Source organism: Phalaenopsis equestris, unplaced genomic scaffold (genome assembly GCF_001263595.1).
Source record: "Phalaenopsis equestris unplaced genomic scaffold, ASM126359v1 Scaffold000058, whole genome shotgun sequence".
Taxonomy (NCBI): Eukaryota; Viridiplantae; Streptophyta; class Magnoliopsida; order Asparagales; family Orchidaceae; genus Phalaenopsis; species Phalaenopsis equestris.
The window spans coordinates 368,019-378,042 of NW_018164500.1; the positions used below are offsets into that span (position 1 = coordinate 368,019).

General features: G+C 33.8%; 1 protein-coding gene across 1 annotated transcript in view; it reads right to left on the bottom strand.

The window, feature by feature from the left end:
• Window positions 1-3,912: 3,912 nt before the first annotated feature.
• LOC110019480 overlaps window positions 3,913-10,024 on the bottom strand; it is a 31,348-nt gene continuing 25,236 nt past the window's right edge. The window contains exons 6-10 of the mRNA XM_020717147.1: window positions 9,044-9,093; window positions 8,829-8,921; window positions 8,067-8,158; window positions 4,434-4,540; window positions 3,913-4,019 (exon numbers count right to left, since the gene is read on the bottom strand). Coding sequence (XP_020572806.1) covers window positions 3,978-4,019; window positions 4,434-4,540; window positions 8,067-8,158; window positions 8,829-8,921; window positions 9,044-9,093 — 384 coding nt within the window. The 3' untranslated portion in view covers window positions 3,913-3,977. The remainder of the gene's footprint in view (window positions 4,020-4,433; window positions 4,541-8,066; window positions 8,159-8,828; window positions 8,922-9,043; window positions 9,094-10,024) is intronic.

A 10,024-nucleotide genomic window follows, 5' to 3' on the forward strand; every position in this document is an offset into this window, starting at 1 on the left:
ATTAGCTTAGGAAATGGGGAGATGCAAGAAACTCTTCCTCTTTTGCTTACTGAACGCAAACAGTAAATAGGGACTTTCCTTTATTAGATCATGAGAAATCTATATTTCTATATAATTATAAGAAGACGACAAGCTTATAATTCTAGGGATTATGCTTCACTACATAAGCTTTACTAATTCAAGCTTTTATTTGCATTTTCAAGTACACTAACTCTTGTCATGTAGCAGAGAGCCACAAGCTCTCCTTTTCAATTTTTAGTTCCAAGTCACCATTTCAACTTAGGTTAATTCACACTGATGAATGGGTAAAATTACTGTGTCCGCCCACCGCACGTAGAGGCCAATAAAAACTTTCCTTTAACAAAAAGTGTATGTCAGTGGACTCATTTTTTTATTTTTTTTTTAAATTTCATTGGACGGCATGCGCCGTCCACACGCAATAAGAGCTCGATGAATGGAGACCTTCCTCCACGCTATCTATACAAAATTATAAATATTACTTAATGTTTATTGATAATTTTACTTAATATATTTGGGTTTACCTTCAACGCTATAAAAATGAAACCACTAAAAAATTTCAACACTTCAAGTCACTCGCGGAAAATCAACTATCCATATAAATTAAATTCTTTTGATCGATGGAGGGAGAATATATCAACAAAATCTTTCAACTCATAACCAGTCAACATGGCATTCTCCACCAACACTCCCGCCCCTATACAACAAAACAAAACTGCGTGGCCGATTGCAAACATTGTAATCTGCTTGAAACCATTTGCTCCCTAATGACAACCGCTTCACCACCACCTCAATTCTGGGCCGACACCATCCTCACCACCACATACCTCATCAATCACCTACCCGCTTGCACCAATAACAAGAAGTCCCCCTACTAACTTCTCCACAACTGACCACCTTCCTACAATCATCTCAAAGTTTCCGGTTGCCTCTGCTATCTGTGGCTAAGGTCTTATGCTCAAAACAAATTAGCTCCTCTCTCCACCCCATGTGTTTTTCTCGGTTATGCATCCACCCAAAATAGTTATCGCTTTCTTGATCCAACGTCAAATAAAATCTACACATCCCGCCATATTATCTTTAACGAAGACAAATTTCCATTTCACAGACCAATTCAATCCACACCACCTCTAGATCCTCCGCATACGCCACAAGCACCTCCACTTCTCACACCAGCCTCCACAATATCCAACCCAATCTCACACACAACAGCCCCCATGCCACTCACCTCACCGTCAGCATATGCCACTCACCTCACCGGCCATACCAACAATCACCACATGTGCTCACTTACCCACTGAAGCACCCTCATCCGAACACCCTACCACAAAACCTTCAACGACATCAACTCATCCCATGCAAACCCGATTTCAGACAGGTCACCTCAAACCATGTCAAATTATAAATTTCACTCATCAGGTGACCACTGAACCCACAAGCTACTCATCCACAATCAAATATCCCCAGTGGAGAGAAGCCATGTCTGCGGAATTCCAAGCCCTCCAATCTCAAGAAACATGGATTCTAGTCCCACCTTCCCCACATTACAATGTCCTCGGCTCCAAATGGACCAATCGTACTAAACTTAACGCCGACTGATCCGTATAGCTCAAGGCTAAAAATAACAGCAAGGCCTAGACTATAACGAAACATTCAACCCCGTTGCAAAGCTCCCCACCATCAGGGTACTTATCACCATTGCTCTCACTAATCAATGGCTCATTCTTCAGCTGGATGTTGCCAATGTAATTCTCCACGGTAACCTTCACGAAACCATCTATATGTCGCAACCGTAGGGCTTTGTTAATTCCACTCATCCTTACCACGTTTGAGTCCTAGAAAAGGCTCTCTACAGTCTCGAATAGGCTCCCCGCCAATGGTTCGCCACTCTCCACTTACCTCCACACTCTTGACTTCAAGCCTAACTCAGACGATTCTTCTTTCTTCTGTCTCCACACAACTACAATATGTCTCTACATGCTCATATAAGTCGATGACATTCTGGTCACCGGAACCAATACCTTGATCATCACATCCATTGTCCAAAAACTTCAATCCCAATTTCACATGAAAACTCTCGGTCCTCTTTCACACTTCTTAGGTACCAAAATCACAAACACCACCTATGGTCTTCACCTCTCTCAATCACTGCTATTGACATTCTTACTTCAACTGGCATGCGCAATTCCAAACCGGTCTCCAACCCAAGTTCACCCAAACAATCCCCCACCCCACCGGATACTACTCCCCTATCGAACCCAACACCCTAACGCCAAATTGTTTGCTCACTACAATACTTAACCCTCACTCGTCCAGACCTTGCATTTGCTTTCAACCTCATCTCTCAGAACATGCAACAACCTACCATGCATCATTTCACTCAACTCAAAAAAATGCTCTGCCATCTCAATGGCACCATCTCCCTTGGTTTTCCCATATACCGCTCCAGCTCCACCTCACGGCTTACTACAACTTGTACTGGGCCGGTAATCCAATTGACTGCAAATTGACATCCGACTTGTGCATTCATCAGTCACACTCTAGTCTCTTGGTTTGCCAAGAAACAAGTCATTATAGCGTGCTGCTTTGCCGAAGCTGAGTGTCGGCACCCCTCAACATCAACTCACCACTTTAAATTGCGACAACGTCTAAGCTATATCACTCGCCAATAATCCCTGTCTTCCATACTCACACCAAACATATTGAGCTGACTATCACTTCATTTGTGAGCACTTTCACAAGAAATAACTCACTGTTCATTACATCACCACGTAAGATCAACTAGCCGAGGTCTTTACTAAAGCTCCTCCAACTCCAGATTCCAGCAGCTGACCAACATGCTGATGTTTTCGGCCGAAACCATCAATTTGCAGGGGATGTAAAGGTGACTGCTCCGTTTACCGGTTGCAGCACTGAAAACAACACCTTGGAGCATCAGGACCGTCCGCCTACACCAGACTACATCTACCCATTAATTTCATAACCACCTCACCTCTCACAAACTTTTCTATATATAGTCTGTACTATACAAACATTTGCTTTATGGAAAAAGCTGATTCCGTCATCTTCCTCCTCTGATTTATTCGTATCTACATCGCCTAACCTGTAATGTTTAGGCAATTATGTGAGGGGATGAGGATCAATAAGCGAACTTAGCGGCGGCCTTGACGCATGCAGGTGAGTTCAACGGAGGAACTCAACGTATGCAAGCAAATTCAATAGGGCTGTAATTAAGCAGAGTATATCATAATTTGGGGCTTGAATTGATACAATTATAAGTTCATAATCGGCTTGAGTTTATGTCAAACTTTTATATATTGTTCAAGTTTGTTTTGTTTAAATTTTTCAATATTTAAACTTGATTTATTTATGACAAGTAAAAAGGTATTTAAACGAGTTAAAAATTTAAACGCATATAGAGATTTTCATATATAAATAAAATAAGTAATTTTACAAAATCTAAATAAATAAATAATTGTATAATCATACTAGCAAATAAACTCACATACTGTCATCTAATGTCTATAATAGATATATTCTCACAAAAATAAATTCTAATATAGAGAAAAAAATTAAAATAAGAGCAATAAAAATCTATATAAATTAGTATTATAAAATAAGTCATAATACGAAACTATTCGTCAATTAGAGAAATAACTGAGAAAAATAAGTTGATTATACTAATGGCCTAACATTGCAGGCTATAGATTTAAACTAAAGCATGCATTCAATGAAACCCACTCTTTTTTTATTAAGAGCAATTAAAAAAATGATAAACAATAAGTAATAAAATATACAAACTCAAATTGATGCGGTCAAATAATCCATTTCATCGGCTAAAACGCCAAACATTTCTTGTTTTTAAATCACCTGTTTAGTCCATTTTTCTTAAAAAAGAAAATAATAAGATTGATGAAAGAACTCAGAGAACTCAGAACCATAATGCATATCACTCCCTTTCAAGACGCCTGCAATAACTCTCGGATATCATAACCTTGGAGCTGTGTAACATGCAGACCAAAAAAGAAAAAATAAGATTAAAATTAGAACAAGAAAAATGAAATAATTTTTTGTTAAAAATTTATGCAATAATTCCATCAATAATAGCAATACTAAATAATCTAAGGGCTTATTTGGGATCAACTTTATTATTATTATTTTTTAAATAAATTTGTTGACTATATTTTTAAAACATTTTTATCTTTTATTTCTGAAAATAAATTAACATATTTTTAAAAATACTTAATTATTTTTAAATGTTTAGAGTGTTTTAAAAAATAAACATATTAATCAATTATGTCAAACATATTTTGTTTTAGATCAAAACATATACAAAATAAAAAAAAGGATTATAAACAACAAAAATGTTCCCAAACAGCTTTAAATTTTTAAAAATTTCAAAAACATTGTTTTACCTGAAGAAATGTCAGTACTAATATCACTCCAGAGTTCCAAAATGCATGTATGGTGATGGGAGTGAGCAGATTGCGCGTTTGAGCATAAGAAAACCCTAGGGCAGTCCCTGGTTTGGTTTTGATAAGGCAGTCAAGATAATCTTTTGTTCAGTAATATAAAAAAATATAACATTGGTGGAAAACTACTTAGCATTTACCAAAAAGCTCAAAACTACATATGTTCCATGCGAATATTGATCCATAAAATACTACATTTGTGTACTTCCAAAAACAAAGTTTTAAAAGCTTAAACTGAAAACTGAGGCCTTTTCCCTTGGCAAGGTGAGATATAAGCCTCAACACAGATTGAAGCATAAGTCTCAAAAAGGAAAACTAAAAACCATAAAATTAATAATAATTTATAAAAATGATATAAATCATATGCAAACTTATTTAGTTTTTATCATAAAGAAAAAACCATAAAATCACATAATAAGGGGAAAAAAAAAGGATGCCTCAACATTAAATTTCTATGTAAAATAAAAGTTTGAAATTAGATTCAGAGCAAGCACTCATTTAAAATTAAAATACACAACTATGATCAGGATTTACAAGGGCCTCGCCCTCACTTTTAACATCTTCAAGAAAGTCATCATATGTAATAATTCAACAATCTTTGATTCAGACTCATCTCTATCTTTAAAACATTCTTCGATTACTAGAGTATTCTTCATGATCCCTGTCTTTGTATGAAAGAAAAAAAAAAGCTTATCCTAAACAATGAGACTTCCGATTGACACAAATGATCCCTACCCCCCGTTCTCACAAATGATCCCTACCCCCCGTTCTCTCAATCATACACTTTCAATGAGAATCTCATAAGCACTCCCTCTTATGCCTCAATTTTCTTGAGGCATATGCCACGGTCTAATAAGGCATGAATCTCACTGAACCTCATTGATGATACTGAGGTGCAAAATCAAAGCATGTTTGTGTGCATGAAATTGAGGCATGCTCTCTTTCTAAACTATGCCTAAAATGGTTATAGCCTCACTTTAAATGTTACAATGATACCTCCTACACTTGAACAAATTATGAAACATAAAACTAATCCTCCTTATTATCTCCAAAATCCACCAAACCACGTGCCATTTTATTTCAAACCAATGCTCGCAACAAATAAGCAAAAATTTTTATGCTTCTTCAAATCTCAACATTTAACTGAAGTTGATAAAATTGAATAGCTCTACACAAAGTTGCACTTGATAACATAGAAAATCCACCGATTCTATTTGCCTTCATGAAAACCAAAGCCCTTTTGCATCATCCCCAAAAACATGTATCTTACAACACAAAAAGCATTCAAAGATATCACATACTAAGATAGTGCATGCACCATCCCGCTAGCGCCAAAATGACATAATAAAGCATGCTCAACTTCAAGATGTGAGAACCAATAATGTTCCAGACAGTACAACCTCTCAAAGAAACAAAGTCATCAAAATATGACTCATAAGTGAAAAGCATCTTGTAAGAGCGCATGATATAAACAAGTTGAATGCCTAATAAACTACTATTTGCAATTATCTCCATTAGTTACCAAACGCATGACTTATATCTAAGCTAGATCCATATTCAATAACAGTAGAATGTGTTGACTATTCCTCCTTATGGTTATCATCTATATTCCACTCATTCCAGTTTAAGGTAAGCTTGTCTCTTTTTAAATGTCATTTTTCTTATAATATAAAGAATTAGTACACTTGAACTTGCCGCAATACTTACTTTTGCTATGATTAGAAATAGATTTTATCTCAGAAGATCTCCCCCTAACCAAAGATCCCTCAAATAGCTTTTCATCTCTAACACCCTCAAGCTTATCAATCACATCATTAATTGATATTCCTTAAGCTGATTTTGTCTCTTTTATATAGTATGGCATCATAAAAATGTAACGTTTGCAATAAGAAGGTAAAAGCATAGTACTGATAAAATTATCAACAATGACATCAATATTCTCAAATCTCAAATAATGATACTGAACTCATTCGAGCTCATTCAGATGTGATTTAACGGCAATGCCTTCAGCAAGTATAAATAAATAGTTTGTGCTTAAAATAGAGTTTATTGAAGAAACTTTTAGGCATACATAAAGACTAAGTTGAGCCACAAACTTTTTTACTAATTTTTCGTCCAAGCTTTCAATTAAGATATAATCAAACAAATGTACTTGAATTACCGAGAGAGCTTTTATATTCATCTATGCCTTGTTTGCTTTACTAATGCTCTCTATATATTGGCAGGGCCAATCAGTACTACCAGAAGTCAATGTCCGCCAAGAATAATACATCTTAGTTTTTCAAAGATCAAAACTCTATAAGTAATTACATTTCTCAACCTCAGACTTCAAGCCATTTAATTCCACATAATCGTCACTTTGATACTAATTATTAGAGAGTGCAAACCAAAGGGAAACCATATTTGAGATAAATAAGCCAATGATCAAACCCATTTTCAACTCAAAAGTTGAATCCTATTGGTGGAGCTCAGCACTTAGCATTTCAACTACAATATAGTTTAAATTTATCCTATGTGGGATTAAACCCAAATTAATACAAAAGAAAATTTCATAGGATAGGAAATGAAGAAAACGGCAGCTCCCTAGAAAAACAGAGGAAATGATTGAAATAACCAGAGCAAAACAAATATCATGTCCCATTACTCCCAAGACACAGGGACTAATATTACGATAGAGCTACAGACAAATAATAGTTTTTTTTGAGAAAAATAAATGACAAACAAATTTAAAGTGCATTAACCAAAAAGGGGGAAAGAAATAGAGTAATGTTAAGTAAATAATAATGCACATACACTTCATAATAATGGATCATGTCATGTTGGCATGTGTAAGAGACATGGACTTACTAGACAAATGTAGAACACAATCTGAGTCAATTAAAAAAATAAAGAAAAAAATAATGATCGCATGTCAGAAATGCATATCATAAATAATGAATTTTAATTAAAATTATATAAATGACTTAGTCTGACACATCTATTTTTATATTTATAAATATATTATTTAAAGAACTTGATAGTTACTTAATACTAATTTTATTTTCACTGTCTCACTCTATTTTTCTTATGATTTTTATTTTTTACGAAATAATCAATTTTCTCATGTTCAAGCTAAGATTCTATAATATCATATGACTATTTCTTCTTCAATTGAGTGTAAGATACTTTAAAAATTTAGATATGTTTCTCATTTTATGAGCAAATCAAATAATTTATTATTATATGAATTTATTTTATATTTGTTTAATTAGTGTAATTACTATATATTATTTTCTTTAATTTTCAAGTATAATATTATAATATCAAGTCAAATGCATGTTCATGTCATAATTTAATAATAGGCAGGTCTCGGGTCCATATCATACCATATTGATATCACCGTATCTACATCAATGCATCATAGTAAGCAAATTAAAATAGAAGATGAAAGCAAGAGTGGCATGGAAAGTGCATCACAAACTCTCTCATGAACACGGCGGACCTCACTTAAGCATTGCAATTAAATATTTATTGAGAATATTAATTCAAAAATAATCTATACATGAAAAAACTAATGATCAAACTTAAGAAATTTACCAAGCACAAATAGTTGAGGAAACTCTCCAGGGGTGAGGTGTGCAAGAGCAAAAGCTGCAGAACTGAGAAGAACTGCTATTGGCGTTGGAAACCTATATTACAAGTCAATCTAAAAACGATCAGAGCAATTTTAAAATAAGATGATACAAAAATCAATTGGACGAGATGTACGATAGTGGACATTATCAGATTAGCCTTGTCCCAACTATTTCAGCTTGGCTAATGAAGTGAGTTAAATTCATAAAATCCTATGAATAAGATAAAACATAACGAAGTTTGCTCATACTATCTCATAAACATGCAGAAGAACAAGAAGCCTCGTTCAGTGTCCAACATCAAAGATATGGTATTTTTTATGCACTACCCATAGTAAACCATATCGATGGTGTGCGAAAGCTAATTATTAGCATATAGTTTCATCTTCCAAACAACATATAGAGTAATATCATCTGAGATGCTATGAAAAATGATGTGATGCTAAGTATCACATCCATAAATAAACAGGCTTATTATTGAAGCCTGCCCAGCAACCAAATATTTAAAATCTATTTTAACCATACGCAGTTAAGGATTTTAACCAATCATATATAAAAGTATCTTAAGCATAACTTTTTAATAAATCATGTATCATAAAACTGAAGATTTCTCAAAAAGCACCTAAAAATTAAATTTCAAAATAGAATATTACATACAAACAAGCTAAAAATGATGGTTCACTTACTTGAAGTAATAAATAAAGAAAGCTGGTACTTTAAATTTTACCACTTAGTTAAGGATGCCATTAAAAAACCTCGAAACACAGTCTCCTCAAGTAACGGGGCCAAAACACCTGTGATTGCAACTAGAAAAGCAGTGCTAAACATGACAGGATAAAAGTTAGTAAAGTCATCATCATCATTCATTTGGTGCTGATAAAATGTTTTAATTGACATGCTCTTCAAAATTTATATAAAAAAAAAGCGCGTTAAGATATAAACCTGATACTTGAGGATCCAATCAAGGGCAATAATCGTATTAGAGCATCAGCCTGAAACAAAAGTAGCAATGTAAAGAGAAGAAAAGAATAGCTGAAACTTCTATATGAGATGTATGATTAATCTGCAGCATATTGGATGCAAGGAGACAAGGGAATCAAAATGAAGAGATCAAAGTTATGCCAATAAGAAAATTTCAATGTTTAGTTCAAGGGATTAATAATTTTTATTTGTGATTTGATGAGCCTCTTCAATTTTCTTATTCAACATTGAAATTTGCAAGAAAACATTCCCAATTTGGTTGTTATTACATTCGGCACAAGTTTGTATATTCTGAATCATGTTTATTCAAATGTGATATTATTGAAAAAATTATAATTCATGATATTCATTTAAGGATGGATTAGATGCAGAAGATAGTTTACAATTATATTATGAATTTACATGTGATGTTGTTAAGCTTGAATTTGTAACACACTATAACCCATTAATGAACCTGAACTTCTACCCAAATAAAAGTAAGAAACTGAACCAAATATTGAAAGTGAGCATGAAATTATATAAAAACTTAGTTTGAGAGGAATTTAATTTAGTTTTGGAAAAGAAATTTAACCTATAATTGAATAAGAGTCAAAACTTAAGCTTGAAATTAAATAGATATGAGAAAAATATCAAATATAAGAATCCATTAAAAATTGGGGTTAATACTAGAAATAAACCTATGATCATATTGAACAAAAATTACAATTAGAATTTCAACATAGTCTGTGGATGCAAGTGATCTGGACTAAAAAATAGCAAACAACAACAGGCCATGAGACAAGTAGCAATGAAAGAATAGGTGGCCAACATATTTTCCTAACAGCCTAATGGTCCCATCTAAAAAAGTAAGATTGGTCCCTTCATAGGTTCATAAGCTAGCCCAAGGGAGGTACTATCAATCATTTTAATTTGATTTTAGTTCTTTAACAATTATTCTTATTT